Source organism: Polistes dominula, unplaced genomic scaffold (genome assembly GCF_049000335.1).
Source record: "Polistes dominula isolate Pdom_NZ unplaced genomic scaffold, Pdom_raw_medaka contig_20, whole genome shotgun sequence".
Classification (NCBI taxonomy): Eukaryota; Metazoa; Arthropoda; class Insecta; order Hymenoptera; family Vespidae; genus Polistes; species Polistes dominula.
The window spans coordinates 3,213,766-3,238,362 of record NW_028301147.1 but is presented as its reverse complement, the minus strand read 5'-3'; the positions used below and the strand labels follow the sequence as shown (position 1 = coordinate 3,238,362).

The 24,597-nt window shown below is 25.7% G+C and overlaps 1 protein-coding gene across 1 annotated transcript in view; it reads left to right on the top strand.

The window, feature by feature from the left end:
- Fife (regulating synaptic membrane exocytosis protein fife) overlaps positions 1–24,597 on the top strand; it is a 141,628-nt gene that overhangs the window by 92,175 nt on the left and 24,856 nt on the right. Inside the window, 5 exon segments of the mRNA XM_015320400.2 lie at positions 1,938–1,997; positions 11,442–11,572; positions 12,705–12,817; positions 12,950–13,020; positions 13,386–13,444. Of these exon segments, the coding sequence (XP_015175886.2) occupies positions 1,938–1,997; positions 11,442–11,572; positions 12,705–12,817; positions 12,950–13,020; positions 13,386–13,444 (434 nt within the window).

Here is a 24,597-nt window from a genome sequence, read left to right as displayed (position 1 = left end):
AAACTAAACGTCAAGAAAATCGAAAGAGGGTTGTGTGGGTAACTTTATTGAGCAAACACATGGTTTAGTTCTATGTATCGGACAAGGGATGCAATCGACGTTAGGACACCAGAATCGCCTTTACGCTAGATCGAGCAGAAATTGTCTGTCCTTGTGTTATATTGCAAAAAAAAAAAAAAAAGAATCCAAATTTCTGTCAAACCCCAAAGCCCAAGTCCTTTCGATAACATTTTGTTGATAGTCTTCTAACATTGTCTAACATTTTCACGACCGATGAATTTCGTTTTTTAAAATGTGAATCATTCTACTAATATTAAAAAAGAAAAAAAGGAATTTTAAGTCAATCTTTTCATTCGTATTAGGTTAAATAAAAACAAAACAATAATTATTTTTTTAATAGTATTATTATTACTTTATCATATGTCTTTTTTGGTAGTTTAATTAAAAACAATTAGGAAATGCAATTAGCGTTTTTAGCGTTTATTAATTATAACATGATATGTTATAATATATATACGTATAATATTAATATTATTATAATAACATATTATAATTATATATATATATATATATATAATATTATATTATTAATGTTATAATAATATTATAATATTATTATATTAAATTTTATTTATTAATATCATTATATTATATTTTACATTAATTATAATATATTTTGTATTATATTATATTCTAATATTATTACTATATTATTAATAATATATGATATTGTTATATAATAATATTATTATTATATTAATTTATTATATAGATATATAGAATTATAGAAAATATTATATTATAGTATGGGAGCTAGCTGGGTTAGCTACAGTGGCTACCTGGCTGGCAGTAGTGGTTGCGTTTAATAGTGCGCATCCTACCTGTATAGGTAATAATCCTAAATTTTAAAAAAAACTTTAAGAAGCCTAATTTTCTATTTTTTGACTTTAGATAGGTTTACCAAACATACATTTTTTATTACCAGAAAATACTCAAAGTATTTGTTTTTGTGGCGCCAGTTGCGCACCGTTGCTGTCTATCTCTCTTGCACTCTGAACTGTCTCTCTCTGACTACTAGCATCATACTGCAATACTTTTCATAAGTTTGTCGTTCTTATTCTAGGTTTAACAATTGAATTAACGTTTGGTAAATTAATTTTTGGTTTTTGTTTACTTAAATAACATAATATTAATATTACAGACATAAAAAAAATGTGTTTTTATGTCTGTAAAAATACACGTTTTTTTATTTAAAAAAAAAAAAAAAATCGCGTATTGCAGATAATTAGCAATGATAAAAGTGTCTGGTAATAAAAAATTTATATTTGGTAAGCCTATCTAAAGTCAATAAATAGAAAATGAGGTTCTTAAAATTTTTTTAAAAATCTAGGATTATTACCTGTACAGGTAGGATGCGCACTATTAAACGCAACCACTATCGCCAGCCAAGTAGCCCAGGCTGTAACCGAAAGAGCAAGAAGGACGACATATAAAAAAATCAGTTGAACTGAAATTCTCTATCGAAAACGTTGCTAGCTCCTATACTATTAATATTATTATAATATATGTATATTATTACATAATATACATATTTTAATTATTACAGGAAGAAAAAAAAGCAACAAAATAATTTAGACAACAAATATGTAATTTGTTTTTCGTTTCTCCTTCGTCTGATTAAAAATAAGAAGAAAAAAAGAACTAAAAACTAAGTTTTCAAAGATTTTAATTACTATTCGAGATCGGAAGTATTATTATTCGTTTGATGAATACAAAAAAGTAATAACACAAGTAAAATAAAAAGAATAAAGAAAAAATAAAGAAAAATATGAACAACGGAAAAAGGAAAGATAAAAATGATGATGAGACAAGTAAATAAAACTAAAGAAAAAAAAAAAAAAAAAATAACAACTCGTCGTTATATTCTTATTTTCCAGTGCCACGAGTTAACAGAGTGAAACTGAGGAGAGATCCGGTCTTGGACAAAGGACACAGAAGTGAGTATAACACTATATATACATACATACTTACACACATTCGAGTTTTCTCTGTTATGTTCCTCTTCTTGTCTCTACGACAAAATTTAATTACTCTCTTCACCGAAAAAGAGAGAGAGAGAGAGAAAGATATATTTGAAACAAAAAAAAACAGAGAAAATATAAAGAAAGAAGAAAAAGAAAAAAGAAAAAAATAGAATAGAAAGAAAAGAAAAGATAGGAAAGCTTTAAAAAGCGTAGGAGGAAAGAAACTAATCGGATAAAAAGAAAATCTTTTCCACGGGTAATATCGAAAATGGTTGGCGGCTACCGTATAAAGAATACTCATTTTCCACTTCCCGAAACTCTACAATTTCCAACGAGTATTATTCGGCTCGCATTCGCCTTTTGTTGAACTCGTTTGGATAAAAAAAAAAACGAGAGAAACCTACGAGAGAGAGAGAGAGAGAGAGAGAGAAAAAGAGATAGATAGAAATAAAAAAAATAAAAATAGAGATAGAACCAAGAGCGAGAACAATGCCGCAACACTATTGGTGATTTTAACAAGAAGTGAGAGTGAGAAGGACAGAAATACAGATAAAATGAGAGAGAGTAAGAGAGAGAGAGAGAGAGAGAGAAAGAAATAGGAAGAGAACGTTACTGAATGCGCAGTGAATAATAAACGTCAGTCGCACGTCTACACTTCAACTCTATTACTCCCTCCCATCCTTCTCACACAAACTTATACGCGTATATATACATAGGATCCATTGGAGTCAATTCACACAACATAACACACTGCCTTACTTCGAACAATCTCTGCCCTTACAGTTAAGGTTAGGTCTCTCTTTTCAGTAAGAGCTTTCTTGTGTTTTACGTTATTTTAAACTAAATTCGTTAATACTCGCGAGACCTATGTTATACTCTTCGGTACGTTTCCTTTACCACGTTGACTTTATAGGATCCTAGGGAAAAAAATAGAAATAATAATAATAATAATAATAATAATATATATATATATATTATATATTTTTTTATATTTAAAATATATATTTTTTATTTAAAATATTATTACATTTTTTATCCCCTTCTTTTTTTTAAGTAACCAGAATTAACAAAAGATCAGTAATGTAGTAGTAGTGGGTTACAGCAGTAATTTATAAGCAGGTATACACGTAAATAAAATGTACTGAATGAACCAAAAGTTTCTGAGTTTGTTTTATCATCGATTATTATTTTATAAAAACTTTTTAAAATGTTTTTTCTATTTTTTTTTGTTTTTGTTTTTTTTTGCTCAAGGATTTTTAAATTAAAATTTTAAAATTTTTGATAAATGCGTGATTGACGTATAAAGTTAAAGTAGAAACTTTTAAAGCAATCTGTATAAACCGTGATCTGATCCATGTGTGTGTGTTTATGGAAAGTCCAAGTAGATAAAGGTTTTGATTGTTAGTCTCTGACGTATTTGCTTGTGGCAAGTAGATAAATACTATGATTTAGTCAGACTTACTTCTGTATAAATGCAAGTAGATGGAGTACTATGATTTTAATGAAACGTATGGTTTATATGACTAGTAGATAAGGACTATAATTTGGTCAGACATATAGTAGTATAGTGGTTCATGCGACAAGTAGATAAGGGACTATGATTTAGTTAAATGTATACATTTATTTATGGTAGATAGATAAGGATTATGATTTAATCAGATGCATATGTGTTTATTGAGTGCAAAGATATAAAGATTATAATTTAATACAGGTCATACGGTTTAGATAATAGGCCACAAATGAGGACTATTATAATTTGGTCAAGCATATCATATTTCATGTGGTAAATAAATATAGACTATTCTTACTTGTAAGCACATATTTTGTTTGATAAGTAAGTAAGGACTATAATCTATAATTAAATATGCATAGTTTATATATAAAAGTAGATAATGACGAAAATTAGTCAGACATAGATATGAAAAGTAGATAATAACTAAAAATAATCAAACGTTAATTTCTAAATGATTATCCATAAATAAGAACTCATGAAACTAATACCGCAACCCAACATTATAATGACAAAATAATATTTTTGCAAATATTATACTCGGTATAAAGTTAACGAAGGAAATAAGTCGAAATAATAAGATGAATAATATGAGAATAATATGGGGAAGACAGATGTCGTAGTCTCAAACAGATGTTTCGAGCTGTCCGCAACAGGTATTCACCACCGTATTGTTAGCTTTTGTAAGCAAACACGTTGTTATATCTGCTCAAGTAATCGAGATCACGATGAAAAGATTTAAACGTAAAATTACATCTACTTTATATTCTCACGACTTATTATAATACTCGCATTAAAATATAAAATCCGTTAATTCGTAAAATGATTAAACTAAATTCTGAAAGTATCTATATTTGAACTTGTTTATAAATTAAATAAGACAGAATTAATATGAATTTACAACAGGTTAAGGTTGTGAACAGTTCCTCTTTGTATATAAAAATTCAGTGTCACTTTGTTGGTTTCCAATGAATTTCGAAACTACTGAAGTTATCTTAATGAAATTTTTGTTTTTTGTGTATTTTTTCTTAATTTAGTACATAGGATAGTTTTTATCGCGATTATTTGTATTTTTTATTGCTAATTCAAGGATTTATTATTTAGAGGTTATCTAAGTTTCGAGGTACTCTAAATTTTCAATAGATGGCTCTGTATCACAATTCAATTATTTCGATATATTCATTCATTTATTTTTTAGATTTACATACGACACAACCCGCATAACATAAAAACTTTCTAAAATCTTTCTAAAACATTTCTTGGAAAGCTTTAAGTCTTTCAAAACGATTTCTAAAAAATATTTCTACAAGGAGGAAAAGTCCACGTTTAGAAACTTGTTAAGGATTTCTAAAAAGGTTTTTGAAAGATTTTTTAAAATCTTATCACCATATTTTGCAAAAGATTTCTAGAAATATTTTTGAAATGTTTTTAAAATATTTTTTAAATAGATCTACACTATTTTTAAACTTTTCATAAATCCTTTAAAAAATCATAATCCTTTCCAAAATCTTTTACAAACATTTTATTTAAGATGTTTCAAGAAATCTTTCAAAAATTTAAATACAAAGCAAAATTTAAAAATTTTATGTGTGTTGTTTTATGCCTTATTTGAAGTTTCATAAATTGAATATTGATTTGATTGTATTAAGAATTAAAATTAAAGATAAAATAAATATATAAATATATATATATATATAAATAAATATATATATATATATATATATATATATATATATATATATATATATATATATATATATATATAATAAAATTAAAATATAAATTAAAAATAAAATAGTTTAGAATTATATTAAATCAAAGTTTTATAACAAAGTCACAGCAACGTGTGAGCAAAGTATCCTAGGATACATATATATTCACACAATCTTATTCTTCTCATCTCGTATCATTTCGTTTCATCTAATCTTTTTTCAACTCATTTAATCTCATTTCTATCCTTATCTCTGTATCTATTTGTATATCTTTTTGTTCTATCTTTATATCAAACGAAAAACTTTTCTAGCAGACAGTAGTACTCGTGAAACGTAATTAAGATTTTTTCTCGCCTAAACTTGACTATCTCTCTCTCTCTCTCTCTCTCTCTCTTTCTCTTTCCCTTTCCCTTTTCTTTTTTCCTTTACCTCTTTCTCTCAGACTTTTTTAATCGTCCCTCTGAGTACTCACTCATCCTCATTGTACAATTCGCTTCAACATTCCCACTTTTCTTTTTATTTTCTCATTCTCTCTTTTGTAGTTCATTTCTCTTTTTTTTTTTTTTTTTTTTTTACCGAGATAAACCGCATAATCGAGAGTTTATTAGACACCGACTTCACATAGATCTTTTCATTTGTCTTTTGTATGCGAGTAAAATTGCAATCAACGGGACGTTAAATTATAATGAAAGAAGGATGCTTGTGTGCATGGTCTCTTGCATACATTTTCGTTTGTATGAGTGTCTTTAAAAAGAAAAAAAGGGTAAACGCTTCGTTTGTCATGTTAATGAACATTGACACTCTGTCTAATGTAAGTCCATGGTTTTTTCTGAAATTTTCTTTTTTTTTCTACTCTTCTCATTTTATTTCACTAATTATATCACATTTATTATTATTATTATTATTATTATTTCTCTAAAATTCTATTATTATTATTATCTTTATTTTTGTCCTTGTCGTAAACAGAATCCATGTCGATAGATGGATGTATAAGAAAAAAAAAATAAAAAAAAAAAAAGACAATACAGACGGGAACGCGTCATTTGTTTTAGAAATGAACGTAATAATTCACCATAAATTTATGGTTGTGTGTTTTTTTCTTCTTTTTTGTCATGTAACATTTATTTCATTCTTTTATCTCATTTCTTTCGTTTCATCCCACGATATTATTTTTCAATATAATTATTATCTCTTATCCTATAAGTTTTCTTGCATAACGCATTAGAAAAATGGGAACATTTCGATTGGCGACGATCCGTAATGGAAAAGTAATATAAACACACACATACACATACTCTCAATATAGATATTTATTTTTCAAACTCTTGGGCAATACGTAATATCGACGAGATAAATTTACTTTATGAAATATTAATAACGGGAATTAAACTTTTACTTTTTTTTTTTTCTGTTGACTCGTCCAATAATATGTACATGTTTCTTTTGCACTTTGTTATACAGAAAAATTGAGATTATTTGAATTATTTAAAGTTAAACGAAACCTCGTTGTTCCATTGTATTCAATATTTTATTCTTTTTTGATTTTTATTTTTTTTTTGTATTTTTTAATTTTAGCTCTTGATACGTCTACACTTTTATCTGTGTCAAAATTTATTTTCAATTATATACGCACTCACACACGCATATGATATTGTTACACTTTTATTGATATCGTATTTAAGGTATTTATTTCAAAATAAAATTTATCTTAATAGAATTTAAAAATAAAAGATAACAAAAAAAGCCAACAAATTAACGAAGTATCGATTTATTCGTAAAATTTGTTGAAATAAAAATACAAAAAGAAAAAATACACGTAATAGTACCTGTTGTTCTTTCATATGAATGATATCTCATTCAATACTAATAAAACAAATTATACTTTTATAAATAAATTAAAATCGATCTTTGAAATATGACCATTATTCGTTAACAATATTTGGTTATAATTACAATACATAAACAAAAAAATATCATGTGGGCAAATCACACGTGTTAGAAGTGAAACCTTCGAAAAACAAGGTTTCGAGAGAATGAGACGACTGCAGAATATCAGGAGTAGAATAATTGTAGGGTTTATTTGTTATAATATTATTATTATATTATTGTTATAACATTCAAAAATTATTATACGTTTTATGGATAACATATATAAATAGATAACATATTACACAGTAAGCAAGTTCTCAATTCAAAGAAATGAGACGAGTTGCTTCTGGTAACTAAAAAATGCATGGTAACTAAACACCTCTGTTAGTGTAGTAAACACCTCTATAGTAAGGTTTTTTCCGAAAAGTAGTGAGGTTTTTTCCGAAAAATAGTGAGGTTTCTTCCGATAAGTCCGTAGGGTCTTTCCGATAAGTCCGTAGGGTCTTTCCGATAAGTCCGTAGGGTATTTTTAATTAGGCCTCGTAAAAGAGTCTCGTAAACGAGTTTCTTCTATGTAAAATATTTGGTATATAATTATATCAAATTATATTTGGTATAATATATATCAAATAATATTGGTATATACATATATATACCAAAATAGAATTAATTAATAATTTAAAAGGAATGATCATTCAACGCTGAATAATAAAAATTTACTTTGAAAAGGGATAAAAGGTGGGAAAAAGGAAAAGGAGTGATCCCTTAGGAGGTATATCAATTCATTCATTTTTTAATTTACCTTTCTGACTTTCTATTATTTATCATTTTCTCTTTTCTCACTCTCACACTCTATCCTTCTAGATTTGCTCGTAACATTCTCTCAGACACTTTTCCTGCCCACGTAATTTCGTGATCCGGCTTAAAGCTCTACTGTATATTTCCCCCCTAAAGCCAAAGGTGGTGAAGCAACGAGTAAAACGGTCGTTCTGGTCATTCCTTTTTTGTCGTTTAAGGTCGAGACGACCTTAACGAATAGTTATTCTCTCTCTTTCTGTGTAAAGAGAGAGAGAGAGAGAGAGAGAAGAGAAACAAAATAGACACACCCTCTTGCTGTCATCCAACCCCCTTTCTCCTTCCTCTTTTCCTGCCTTCCTTGAAGCTCCTCTCACCCTTTCCCTCGATGGATTTACGTCTCCGGTCCTTTAACGCTTCGCGAAAGTGGAGGATGATAACTGTCGTGGCTTCCCAGACGAAATCGATATTCAAATAAGTCTCTCCTTCAAACGTTCACCTAACACTCTCTATCTCTCTCTCTCTCTCTCTCTCTCTCTCTCTCTCTCTCTCTCTCTCTCTGTCTATCTATCTATCTATCTATCTTTCTGTCTTTGTTTCTATCTATCACACTGAATTTTAGCTATGTTTATTGAATTCATTTATTCCGGTTTTTGTATTGTACCTTTTTTTTGTGTGTGTATCAATTTATTTTTTAAAGATAATTTTTTTCTAGTGGATTTAATTAAATCTTTTCTTTTTGTTAAATGCTATTTTTTTATTTTATTATAATAATAATTATTATTATCTGATTTAGTTTTTGGGGAGGTTGATTTCTGTTTGGAAAAATTGTCGTAGAATTTGTTAATTATTTTAAATACGAATAATATTATTATAATTATTATACTCGTGAATTTGATTAAATATTTTATTTTTATTAAGTACGAATTTTTATTTTATTACAATAATAATTATATTATTATCTTAGTTTAGTTTTTTTTATTTTTGGTTTTGATTTATGTTTGCAAAAATTGTCGTAGTATTGGGTAATTGTTTTTAATCTGAATAATAACAATGGTGATGATAATAATGTAATAATAATAAGAATAAAATAATATAATAATAATATAATAAATAATAAAGTAACAATAAATTTAATTAAATAATAATCTTTAATAGTTAACACTTTGCATACACAAAACGAAGAAAAATAAAATTAACAAATTACAATAAACAAATAAGAAAAAATGTGAAATATACAAAATTAGAATGAAACAACCTAAAAATAATAATACTATGCATTTATAAAATAAATTGATGTAGAATTTGAACGTCAGAAAAGTAACGACACACAATTTTTATTATCTTCCTTTCTTTATTTTACTTCGCTTCATTTTTACGCGAAGTGTTTCTAAAGTATTCAGAGATTTATGTTCCCCAAAAAAAAAAAGAAATGTTTCTTTTTCTTTTTCTTCTTCTCTCCCTTTTCCATATTCCAATTCCCATATAAAATAAGATTACACAGTAGTAGGCAAATCGAAAAGATTTATGGAGTCGAGACAAATGTAAAATTCGATTTACATTCAACTAAGCCCCGGAGTATTCACGGGGCTGTTGCATTCAAGGATTCTATGGGATATCGAATAGATAGAGAGAGATAATTCTTTCCAATCCATTAGCCCTTTCTCTCTTTCTCTCTCTCTCTCTCTTTCTCTCTTTGTGTATGTATAGATCGAGTAGGCGTACTGTTATTAGCAACAACCACAAATCCTAAAAGCTAGAGACAGATAGGTAGGAAATTCTAAATCGATTCTATCTAATGCATGTATGTTAATTACGTTCACGTTAATTACATCAACAACAACAACAACAACAACAACAATAACCACAGAAACGATAATAATAACAATGACCAATCGATTAGGTTAGAATTATACGCAACAAAAAATATATTTACAAATTTAAATAAATTAAAGTAAAAATTTTTAATAAAAATTTACGTAAATTTAAACAAATTTATCATAATTTTTTATAATATCAGCAGTTATCACTTTAATCCTTTGAGTGCAGAATATTTATAACTAAAATGTTTTGTAGAAAAGGAATAATTTATTATTAACTAAATTCTAATAATAAATTATATTTAATAATTAAAGTTTTTGTTTCTGAATATAATTTTATAAATTATTATGAACATTACATTATTTTACATTAATATTAACTAACATTTATATGCACTCTAAGCACTCTAATTGTAAGGGTTAAAAAAAAAACATGTGTGCATATCACAAGTTAGAAGTGAAACCTTCAAATCATAAGTTTCGAGGATAATTTATTATATAATATTATTATAATATTATTTGTACTTTTAATTTGTAATTATTTATTTAATTATTAATTTAACTATAAAAATACGCGCCTGTTCGTATGCAACCCTCCAGACACACTTTGAAAATGTTGCTTGCGAGGTCCATTTACTGAGACGGAATTTTTTTGCAGTCAAAACTGTTTATACACGTATATATGACGGGTTGTCTATCTTTTCGGGCAGAAAAATTCCGTTCCGACAAATAGCGCTCGTAAACAACAGTTTCAACGTGTGTCTGGAAGGTTGCATTCATACAGGCGCACATTTTTATAATAATTACAAAAAAAGTAAATAATAAAACATTTTAAAAAATGTTTGCAAATCAAATATTATTATAAATAATGATGATTTATAAATAATGATATGTTTGTCTCTGTTTCTCTTCTTACGTAGCATTAAGGCCATTTCTTTTCCCCGCTACATCGTCCATTTCCTTTTCCCACTACATTCAGCTTTCGTTTTTCCACTACATCAGCGCGTTTCATTTTTTCAAATCACACCCATTCTAAAGAAGTTGTCACTTCAAAAAATCACCTATATAATACGTTTATACTTTATACGTTTATACGTTTGTAAAAAGTATTTGTCGAGAAGAAAAAAAAATTATACGGTTACATGACCACAGGGGAAAAAAAAAGAATAAAAATAAAAAAAATATAAAACCGTTTGACTACTGTTCGGATGAGAAAAAAAATATCTTCTTTTTCTTTTTTCTTTTAACACGTATATCGTCAATTAAAACGTCAACGATCTCAACGTTGTACCACGTATTTTCAAGATACATTTGTTCCCGGTGACACGGAATAAATAAAGAAATAATGTTCAAAAAGGAATAAAAAAAAAGTGATATCTCAAAAAAAGTGTGTCGCAAAAATTTAGACATTCAAAAAAAAAAAAGAAGAAATTTCTCTTTGAATTTTTTAACTTGTAATGGGCGTCAATAAAAATGTCAACGTTTCGAACGTACGCTGAGGTATGACGTTTTCATGTATTTATTTCCCAGTTATATTCGTTTAAGTGACGTGATGTAAAAAAAATAAAAAAAAATTAAAAAAAAGAATTTCGAGTGAAAGGTTTGAAAGGATGAAAAAAAAAACCAAAGAAATATAGGATATATACATATATATAGAAGAACAATGAAAAAACAAGAGGAATATATATATATATATTGTACGTCAAATTAGTTACAGCACGCGGTTTTGGCATGAGAGTTGTTGGTGGAAAACCAGGAAATGATGGTAGGAGTTTCGCATATATCGTTTGGACCGTTCCCAATGGCCCAGCTGACAAAGCCGGACTAACGCAAGGCGATAAGGTATATATGTACATCCATTATATGCATGTATATATCTCACCGTAAAATTTACTCTCTTTTATATGTTAGATTTAACTTTTTCTCCCCTATCTTTTCTCGAAATTTAACAAACTAAGTTATACGCATATTTATATCATATTGGTGTGCATATGTATTAATTAAATTATACAGTAGACTATATTACTTTATAACTTGAGTTTCTACAATGTGAATTTTAAAAAAAAACGTATCAAAGATATTTTACAACTTTTTTATTTTCATATAACGTGAGTTTTTCTGCAACACTTTACATGTATAAACAAAATGCAAGAATTTTACTATCGTCGTTTTTATTTTTAACGATTTTTTCTTTTACATTCTCGCAATTGTTTTTGCAACTTTACTTTGTATTATGTTTTTTTAACACACCGTGTTGTTAAGAATAATTTACAGAAAAGCAACCCTGACACACTGTATTGTTAAGAATAATTTACAGAAATGAGAAGAATTTTATTAATATTTATATTTAAAAACAATTAATATTTTTTAGTTTTACTTTACTAGCTTTGAGTTAAAAGCAACATATCAATTATTTAAAATTTACAGTAGAAATGGTTACGAATACTCTTGAGATTCATTATATTTATTCTCTCAAGAAGTAATTGTAAATTATATCGTGAAATAATGAATAAGTAAAAATATCGTCGTATATGAGAAAACTTTTCATACACATACATATGTATGTGTGATTTTCTATAAAGCAAATTTGTACTATACGTAATATATTAAATACGTTTTATAAGAGAGTATACTGTATAAAATTATTAACTATCTACCAAAAGTTTAAAAACACTTTACTGATTTTTTAGTACAAATCAAATATATTCATAAATTTTTTTTAAATGATTTATCCTATATGTATACATATATATGTTTAATTGCACATTTGTATATATATATATATATATACACAATTCGTGTTAGTTAAACATTAACAGTAATCTAAAAGTACGTAAAATTTGTTGATATAAAAAATAAAAAAAGTGAATGAAGTTTTGTAATAAGATTGTTGATTTTGTTTTATTTTTTCATAATAAATAAATAAATTTATTTAATAATAATTATTAATGTATTGAATTAATTTTTGATTTAGGTTTTAGAATGGTCAGGTGTTTCATTGACAGACAAAAATTTCGAGGAAGTAGCACAAATCATTGACCGAACGGAAGATGTCGCCGAACTCGTCGTTGAGCATTCAAGTGACAAGTGAGTACTTAAAAATAATTAATATTTATATTTATATTATATGTTTAAGAGAAGAGAGAAAGAATTAATATTAAAAAACGAAAAGACAAATGCAAAATATTATTATTATTATTATTTTCAATGTGATCACAGTTTAGGTGATTTATTGGACGATGCTGGAATGATATCGTCCGGAAAAACATCCGGCATGAATCTTCTAATGGGTAAGTCGTATAAAAAATTAATAAATAAATTTAAATACACGCATAAATAAATTTTTATTTTTAAAAAGTCCACAAAAACTTTTACGTTAACACGTAAATATAAACTTGTAATAAATCATACAAATTTGCAAAGTTGAAATATAATTATTATTAACAGATATTTATTAAATTAACAAATTCCAATTGGAAAACGATTGGAATATAGAAAAAAAAAACCAAATTGGGACTTAAAATGCATGTTGATTAAATTAAAAAAAAAAAAATGCTTAAAAGATTGAAATATTTGTTTGTTTTCTCCAATGGTTTTTAATTATTTATCATTACAATTTATTATAACAAAACAATATTGCAATAATTTTTTTCAGAAACCGAAACGGACAAAACACCGTCCTCGCCGACGCGCAGGAAATTGCCAAAAACGCCGGTATAACGAGTTATTAAATTAACATCTACACGTGACCGTCTCTCTCTCTCTCTTTTTCTCTTTCTCTTACTCCCACACGATGTACACTCATACGTAAACAATTTTACAATATTGCAACTACACAATATAACAAAAATAAATAATTAAATAATAATAATAATAATAATATTACACGAACTCGTTCGCGACATAAATTTATGCATAAATTAAACCATAATAAATTAATACTCATCATAAATATATTTGTAAGAAAAATTACACACTTACACATTAACAATGATTAAACAAACAAATAAAAATGAAAAGAAACCAAAAAGAAAATACCAAAAAAAATAAATAAATAAATAAATAAATAACAGTGAAGAAAATAACGAGACAAAAGGAAGAAATGATAAGAGCAAAATGAAGGGAAAAAATATTTTAAAAAGTTAAAAAAAAAAAATGAAATGAAAAAAAAAACCTACAGTGAACGACAAGCAAGATCTTTGAAGACAAATTTACAATCTGATTATATTTCTATGTATGTATTACGTGTACAAGTACATACACACGAGAACTTATATAAATATATACATACCAGTAAACACCACATCTATATGAATATAAAATATATGAAAATATGCAAAAAAAAAAAAAATAATACACCGATATAAAACATTGTATGTATTAATAACAACACATCTAAGAGCGTTTTCACATATGAACATACTATACTACACATATACAATATACTCTTAACGTTATAAAATTATAATAATGATGCGTCGTCCCCTGCATGTATATGCCGAAAATGTATCTGTATATGTGCTCACTCGGATCGAACAGGCAAAACTGTGCATTTGTCTCTTATCCCAAATGTTATCTTTTATCGTTTATATATATATATATATTGAATCTAGGGATAAAAAGTTTCTTCGTATTTTAATAAGACAAAACGAAACGTATTATTTTCTATTCAATCTTTTTTCAAATAATTTCAAATTATTTCGCGTATTTGAATCTTACTGAATTTTTTCCCCCATTTTTCCACTGGATCGGTCAACTGGATCAAAATGGTATCTTTGACATCTAAATTTTCCAGATTGAAAATTCTTGAATCAATTTTGTGCAACGATACTGCATTATATTTATAAATGATAAAATTTTTTTTTCAATGCAATTTTCAAAGGTGCATCAAATTTTTTCGTGTATTTTTATTCGTTTTTAACATGCACAAACTTTTGATTGCACAATTACAACAAATGTCATAACTTTTTTTATTAATTTTCTTATAGGTCCACTTTTGTTTACAATTATATAAGAATTTATTTAACCCTTTGAGTGCTACGGACGCATATATGCGTTTGGTAAAAATTACTAAACATTATCATTCGAAGCATATACGTGTTTGTTAATATTAATGTAAAGTAATTTAATATTTATATTAATTAATTAAATTATATTCATAAAAAAAAACTTTAATTATTAAATATAATTTATTATTAGAATCTGGTTAATAATAAACTATTCTGTTCCTACAAAAACATTTTAGGTAAAAGTATTTAGCATTCAAAGGGTTAACTTTCAAATCAACAAATGAACAATGAAATTATCAATGTTCAAGGATACTCCCAATTTTATTCCCATATTTTAAATTAAAATTGTGATAATCGCGCTGAATCTTTTATTTTAAATGAAATCTTTTAGATTTTTATTATGATTATAAAATATTATGTAATATTAATATATCTATCTATACGTAAAATTGGATTAAACAATAATATTAATTCATTGGTATGTAATTTCAAAGTTATACGAAACCATTAAATGATTAATTAATCAATTATACGTAAGCTTTCAAACAACCTCTCAAGTATCGAAAGATTCAATTAACATAAGTAGTATTATGCAATTCTAAAGTCATTTTATTATTTATCAATGAAAAAATACGAAGAAATTTTTGACACAACCCAATATTTACGTGTGCATCATGCATATGTTTTTTTTTTTTTTTTTTTTTTTTGATTAAATCTTTGATCATCCAATCTTCTATTTATTTTCTTTATTATTATCAATTTATTTACATATAATTTGATAAAATAATCAAATAATAATGATTGTTAAAACGCGTTGATATCGTATTAAACTCGTCTTTTAAATGAAACAAGTATACTAACGATCGATATCCTGGAAAATTCAACACGAAATTCCGACTCGATGGAGCTGACCTCGTTTAAGTCTACTTCAACGAAGAAGACCCTCTTACGAATAATTTTCACGTACATGTGTATGTGTGTATGTGTGTGTGTGTATGCACGATTTATGTATATGTAAAGAGTTTACCATTTTAACCAACATCGAAATATAATACCAAATATTCGAAAAAAAAAGGATTTCAATAAAAAATCTAATCATTTTTAATAATAATAATAATTAACGTTTCAAAAAATTGATTATTATTATTATTATTATTAAAAATTTTTTATTTAAATAATCCATTATTATTTTTAATTGGCATTAGGAATTTGAAAGTTCATTACCGATTTAAATAATCCATGGTTTACAAAAAATGGTTCATATAACGATGACGTTAAAATGTAACACCCTATATATATATTAATAATTCAATGAAATTTAAAAGAAAAATGTATGTTTTATAATTTTTAATTTTTTACGTTTTCACACATCGTTGTTGTTGTTGTTGATTGTTGTTTTCTTTTTAAATGTACAAATTATGAACAATCAATGTTGCGATAATTATTAATCCAATTATTAAACCACCACACGTAAAAATATTTCTATAATATAACGACGACAATCCATACAAATTTATAATCAGCAGAGAAATTGTTGGTCGAGATAATAAATAAATAAACAAAAGAAGAAAAATAAATCAAAAATTTGCTTACGCTCGTGCAATCAACCACGTATTGCAAAGAGAAGGGGTTTTGTGCACTTTCGTACGAAATTTTGTTTTTCGATGGAACGACGAATAATAAAAAGAATATAAAACGATATGAAAGTTCATGGGTTTTAAACAAAAAAAAAATTTTTAAAACAAGTGTCTATATTGAACTTGTGCTAAAAAAAAAATGTGTGTGTTGTCTTTTTCTTCTGAAAAAAAGGAGATAAAAATTAAGGAAAAAAAAAAAACAAAAAAAAAAAAAGAAAAAAACTATTTACGTAAGAAAATTGTTCACTCGACCCATTTTTCTGACTGAAGAAAGAGAGAAGCTTTCGTACAATCAACCGTAGAGATGAGTCGTGCGTTGTCTCTGTCTCTCCGTATCATTTTTTTTTCTCAATTTTTCTCAAACCCACCACCACCCCATTCCCTTCCTGTCCAACCATTCAGTGTCCTTCCACCCATTCACTTACCTGTTTTCATTTCTTCTTGAAAATTCCCTTCTTAAACTTCGATGTTTTTTCTTTTAGACGGAACAAAAAATAAACAAAGTGAGCAAAAGAGTCGCGCACGACGAATTTTAGAGAATAAACAATTTTCAGCTTCAAGTGCGTCAAAGTGAGTGGTTGTATGTGTGTTTTAAAACAAAAATTTTATGGTAAAAAAGAAAATTAGAAAATACATTTAAATATATACATTTAAAACAAAAAATAATTTATTATATATATATATGTATATTAATATATAATATATTTGATAATATATATTATATAATATGATGAGAGATTTAAAGTTAGATTTTTATAATATTTCATATTGTTTATTTATTAATTTGTTTGATTTAATTGTTCAATAATTTTGTATTCTACTATTTCAATTTATTTTCAATTTATATATATATGTATATATAGATTTCTTTTTATTTTATAAAGGAGAGAGATAAGAATTTGAAAATAAAATTATTAATTAGAAAAAACGAAGGAAAATGGAAAGCAAAATTTAACTTGCTCGAGTTTGTTAACAACAAACGTCGAAGTATTTGTTGCACGTGATTTATGTAGGAGAGAAAAATTATTAGAAAAAAATCAAAAAATTATTTCAAAAGATAAATAATTACGCGATCAAATCAATCTCGTTTGAAATGATTTACTTTTGATACGATTTATAAAATATATTTGTATAAAATATATTTGTGTATAAAATAAAATGTGAATCGAATTGAACACAAAAAAAAAAGGACAAAAAATTAGAATGAAAAAGGAAAATTAAAAAAAAATAATAAAAAGAGAGATATTATCTCATAGATAATTCTATGATCGCACATATCTATATTGTATTATGCGAAGTGGATCATGATAAAAGTATTTCTATCTTAAGTAATTTACAATTGAATTTATCTAGTAATATTTTACCAAAAGTTAAGAGGAAATACGTAAGTTCAAAAAAAATCATAATAAATATATTTAAATATACTTTTAAATTCGCATTATGATATTTTTGTGTTGTAAAAATAACGTGTAACATGATTAAACTTTTTATTATAATTTTTTTATCTGCACAAGTATTTTTACAAAAAAAGAAATAAGGAAATTAAAAATATGATGAATAATTATTCGTTTATGATTAAATTAAAACAAATTAAAATAAAATAATCACGTATACGTAAACACACGTATTTATATTTTATTATTTTCTTTTTTGTATTAAATACAAATATTTGTCGTATATTATCACTGCTATATAATGTTACACACACAGAAATATTATTCAATTCGTTTAATAAATTTTTTTTATACAATCAATCAGAAAAATAAATAAATTTCTAGAAATACATACGATGATTTAAAAATAATCGAAAATAAATCGTAGAATTCCTCATTTAAACAAAATTTTACTAACAACAAACAATTTTCCAAATGAATTTCGAAGTGGAAAGAATTTAATCGGCTTTTTTTTTATCGTAACACTGTCGACTCGTTTTATTTTTGCTCAAGAAAAAAAAATTTAAGAAAAATCTCGCAAAATAAATAAAAAAAATAAGATAAATTAACGATAAAAAACGGGCGAACGGTATAAGGGTAAACATTGTAAAGAAAAAAGAAAAATTGAAAGATAAAAAGTGAAAGAAAGAAAAAAAGTACGAGATAAAAGAAGAAATTAAATTTAATATTACATTATGAAAGTTACAAAAAGAAAAAAAAACCTAAAAGAATGAATTATTGTAAAGTAACTTACAAAAAAAAAGGCATATAAACAAAGTAAAACGTTTGATAACAATCAAGGAACTTTCTTTAATACATAAGCATCTTGCGAATTTTCTACTTCGCTTTTGTAAATAATAATAATAATAATATTAATATTAATAATAATAATAATAATAATAATAATAATAATAATTAATAATCAATAATATTAATAATTAAATGCAAAAATAATGAAGCAACAAATTTTACAAAAGAAAAATACAATTATTAACATTTTTTAATGTCAAACTTACAATTATTTTGAATCATTTATTTATAATTACAATAAATGAAGTAAATTAAATTTCTAGTAATTATTTTTATTATTATTATTATTATTATTATTATTATTATTATTGTAATTATGTAAGTTTATGGGATAAATAATAGAGAAAAAAAATCAATAGAAAATCGTTAAGTGTTCTAAATATATTATTAAAATATAATATATGTAATATATATATTTGAATGGTACAATCATTATAGTATACATATATATATATGCTTAACTAAAAATTTCTACTATAATTATCAAGGTTAAATAAACAGAACACCTAATGCAAATGACACTAAGAAAATCCTATACATAACACAAAGAAAATATATCTCTAAATAAATATATGTATATGAGCATGTGTGTGTGTGTGTATGTGTGTATATATGTGCACATCTCTGTTAGATTTGCGTGTGACAATATATAGTTAATGAAAAAAAAAAACCATTATTTAAATGAACAATTAATTATATTAATAATTAATTATTAATATAATTAATTGGATTTAGATAAATAAGAAAAAAAGGTGTTTTAGATTCTAATGCAAAAGTAATATTAAAATGAATGTCATGTTAGAATTGTAGATCATTATATAAATTATTATTATTATATTTTGTAGATGAAATTGAACTAAAAAAAAAAAAAAAAAAAAAAAAAACAAATATAAAACAAAAGTGAAATAAAATAGACGAACATTTATCTTTTCGTTATCTTCGTAATAATTACATACATGTATCTATGTAAAATATTTTTCATTTTAATGTTACTTTACTTTAAAAAAAGAAAAAAACAGAAGATTATAATTGCAACAAATTGATCATAATTTGTCGGTCGATAAAACAGAAAATTAATAATATCCATACGAATTTGCATATCTCTTGCAAATATAATTATAATAATTATAATAATAATATAACATAGTAATACTAATAATAATAATAATAATAAGATACACACGAAAATATTAATGTAAAAAAACAGTAATTTTGCGACAGAACAGGTTTTTCTTTCTCTTGTTTTTAGTTCTTTCGAATTTTTTTTTTTTTTTTTTTTTTTTTTTTTCTTTCACATCATCTTTGACACACGATCATTTTGAAAAATTTTCTTTTCTAAAACAATGAGAATAATTATTACTCATTTGTTTCTTTTTTTTTCAATGTTTAATATTAGATAATCTTGAAAAATATAAATAAAAAAAAAAAAAAATACTTTCTCGTTGATGAGAAAAGAAATTTTTTTATTCCACACCGAGAAAAAAACACTTACACCACGAACATAAATTATTTCTTTCTGATATATGATACTATATCTCTATATATATATATACTAATATACATTTCCGTGTGTGTGTGTGTGTATGAGAGAGAACGAATGTCACGCCTTTCACTTTTTTTTTTTTGGTTTAAACTCTAAAAGAAAAAGAAAAAGAAAGAGAGAGAGAAAAAAAGAGAAATATAAGGATAATCAAAATAATAATAACGAAATAAATGAAAGGAGGGTGAATTATTATTATTATTATTTAAACAAAACAAAAGATACAAAAATACGAGACCAAAATTTTAATCGAAAATAGAACAACAAAATTTTTAATAACAGAAAGAAGAGAAAGAGAAAAAAAGAATATAAAAAAAAAAAAAATCAACAAAAAATTCATTTTCATTTATTTAAAATAAATTAATTAATTTATTCATTCATTCGTTCGTTTATAAAATAATTGTCGATGTGTCAGTTGGGTATCGCGGAAATTATATGTATTTTACTTTACACGTGTCACTTAATTTGCAATCGACAAATCGACCATATAACTCGTGTTATGTTATATTTCATTAAAAATATAATATTCATTTTTATTTTTTTTTTTATTTTTTTTTTGTCAACGAACTTCGAACTTGTCATTATGAATAAAATAATAAATTCCACGTTTAAATTTCTCGCTCGTGTAACAATCTGTTCTCGAGTTTTTTAGGCTACATTAATTTAATGAATTAAAAAAATAAAAAAAATAAAAGAAAAGAAAAAGAAAAGAAAATATCGGATCATCAATTTGTTTTCGTAACACATTAATTTTTTTTTTCTATCTAACTAAGAAAGGAAAAAAATTAAAAACTGAAATAAATGAGAAAAATATGTTGATGATGAGAAAAGAAATTGAATGGAAGACCAAAAAAAAAAAAACCATTGAAAAATATGAAAATAACGAGAGGGATTTGTATCATTTGAACACACGAATTTAAATTTATTAATTTATAATAATAATAATGAGATATATAAATAATAATTAAAAATAATTAAAAAGAAAAAAAAAAGTATGCCGTGGCACTCGATCTTTCTTAACGCAAAAAGAGACAAAAAATGAGAAGAAAAGAAAAGAAAAACTAAAACTAAAACCAAAGCTAACAAAAATAATATATTTTCCCTTTGCCACCAACATAATGATAATATATACATATGTGTATATACGTGTGTGTGTCTCTCTTCATTGAATTCTTTCTCAAATCCGAATGCATTAACCCTTAGAACCCCCACCCGTTCACCCTCACTTTCTCTTCCTCATCGACATGCGTTTCAACCAACCCATTGACAAAAAAAAGAAAGAACCATTTCCTCTCTCGTTTTCCGTGTTCCTGTAAAGAAAAAGTTTCGTCATTTCCTCGAGTACTTTGTGTGTCTTTAAAAAAAAAAAAAAAATTCCTCTAAACACACAGGATATCAAACTTTTCGTAAGCTACCCCTTTCTCTTCTCGTCTGTGTTTATCCGCGTTTTTTTTTTATCACGGTATGCCACATCAATGCGTTTAAAAAAAAAAAGAAAAACCCCTATATATATTATTATTATTATATGTTCCATTTAAAAAAGTGGTGAATACGTGTTTATACGTATATCATTAGATGTTTTCATACCTTTTCTCTCGGCTCGTTTAAATGTCGTATTACCCTTACCCTTTAATATATTATGTATAAACAACAAAATATATATGTATATATTATTTAATATAGTTCAATGTATATATACTATAACAGGGTGTTACTTAATTACTTCGATTTTTTATAAACAAATATAAATTTTATTTTTTTCTTATATTTATTTAATTGTTATATTTTTTTACATGGACGGTAGTAATGGAAAAAAAATGTTTCAACACAAAAGATTTATTAATTAAATAAATAAAATAATATCATTGCGATGTTTAATTATTATCAAAGAGAAAAAATATATATTATAATTTAAAAATTAAATAGAATCGAATGAAATTAAGGACACCTTGTACAATCAGCTAAACCCTTTTTACCTTCGCCCCATTTTTAAAACCGCACCCTTTTGAAAAACCCCGCCGTTTGTTATTTCCGTCGTAAAAAAAAAAAAAAAACTATATATATATGAAGCACGCACTAAGTTAATGAGACAAAAAGAGAAAAATAGACCCGCTGACGAAAAAGAGCTATGAAAATTGAAATGTAAGTTTTGTTAATGTTGAACCAGTTTAGTATAATTGGTCCTCCATGCTATATATATATATATATACCATATATATATATACTTTATCCCAACTGGCACGAATCTAGTGTGTTGTACATTATTTAGAGAATCTTTTTCCCTTTCTTACTTTCTTACTACTTTTTTTTTTACTTTTACACGTTTAGATCCACCTACCCCTAACCCTGAACACCCCACACACCCCTCTCTCTGTCTCTCTCTCTCTCTTTCAAATTAGACCCTGAATTTACAATATGCACACGTACACGTACAAGTACTATATATTATATATATATAAATTGTGTGTAGAATACATTTACATTTAAGCAATGACAACAAACATTTTTGTAATTCGTCCGCCATTTTGTAAGTTTTTGTGATGACCAATTTGTAGAAATTCCTCCTTGATATTCGTTTTCTCTCTCTCTCTCTCTCTCTCTCTCTCTTTCTCTTTTATTTCTTTTTCATCTTTGTTTTTATCTAATTCTTTTTCTAATTCTTATTAGCCTGTATTTTAATTCCTATTTTTTTTTATTTTAACAATTAATTATGTTTTATTTGATTTTGTTTTATATTATTTTGTATTATTTTGCGAGTACACACAGACGAGTTCAACACGAAATCAGATCAAACGTCCTGAAGATTTATATTTTAGTAATAATAATTAATTTATTTATTGAATGAAAGAAAGATGAAATTTTTAACTAAAAAATTATAATATTTATTGCATATAAATGTTTAAAAGAAAAATTGCAAAAAAATATATTTGATGGACGTTCGATCATTAGATCGCTATTTCCTGGTAAATATATTTTATTATTATTACAAATGAAAATATAAAACATAAAATGTGATTTAACGAAACGTAATTACCAGGAAGGAGTGTTTTGAAACTTTAAAAAAAAAAAAAAAAAAAATATAACAAAATATGTGGTGTCATACGCTTGCGCGGCTCTTCTTCGGCTTTTAAGGAGCGCATAGGTGTTGATATATTTTTCATCATAAATCGTTATATACTTTTTAAAAGTATAGTAAAAAGCGTGATATAATATTTTATAAGGGATTGTTTTTCCCTAGCCCTCCTCCCATTAAACATTAAACGATGTAAAATTATAGTTAACGACGTAACATTATGACGTACAGATAACATTGTCGTATTTCGTAAATCATGGGGCTTTATATATCCGGAGCTTTTTTAAATCGACCAATTATTTATTCTTGCCCAGATGTATCGTTCGTTATTCTTTTTTTTTTTCGAGAAAGCAACAAAATTTATAGAAGAAGAAAATATAAAGTAAAAAAAAAAAAAATAAAAAAACCAAACAACCCCTATAAAACTCGACACGAGCGCAATTTTTTAAGTCAAACTTCGCGAGCGAAACTGAAACTTGTAAAACGACAACACCCGAAAACTCCGTCATCCTATCTTTCGTCTGAAAAATGGAACAAATTGCTAGAAAAAAAAAAAAAAAAATCCGAGAAAAATTCAATAGAAAATTTGAAAAAGAAAATTTATTTTTTAAGTAACTCATGCAACATTTGTAAATCAAACTACTTCGATTATATTTCGTTTTCTATTTGAGCGAAAAAGAAAAAAAATTAGACAGCCAAAAAAAAAAAAATAACGAAACCAAAACATAATTATTAAACGTGTTCTCGGTTTGTTCAAAATTTGTGTCAAATTTGTCGAATTAAATTATCGAGCATCTCGTTTTCTCTTTTTCTCTCTTTCAAAAAATACAAAAAATTATTCAGGGGAAAAAAAAGAAGAAAAAATAAAAATATATCCCTAGAATGTTTTTGCTCGGCTAACTTAATATAAAAACTTCTTATTTGCATGCTTCGTGGAGAACCAGATGCTCGGTTCCAGAGTTGAATAACAAGAGAAACAAAGAAAGAAAAAAAAAGGGGAAAAAACAAAGTGAAAAGGAGTGTTACACTGCATCCGATATTCGTTGCGCACGTTGCTGACGTAAAAAAGAAAAAGAAAAAAAAGAAAAAAAAAGCAGACCTTCAACCCTCCCCCGAACCCCCACGGGCATCTACCAAAATGCAAACAAATCAAAATAAAACGAAAGAAATAAAGAAAGAAAAGAAAGAAAGAAACAAGACAATGGCCGACTCTGTAAGGTCGAGGAAGTGTCGCCAGTCATCTGATATGCATAATAACCTCGCTTGCGTAGTTTTCCAAGTGTTTAACAAACACAACAAACAGAGTAGTAAGAAATAAACAAACAAATGTTTTTTAAAAACATAAACATACCGACACCTCTGAAA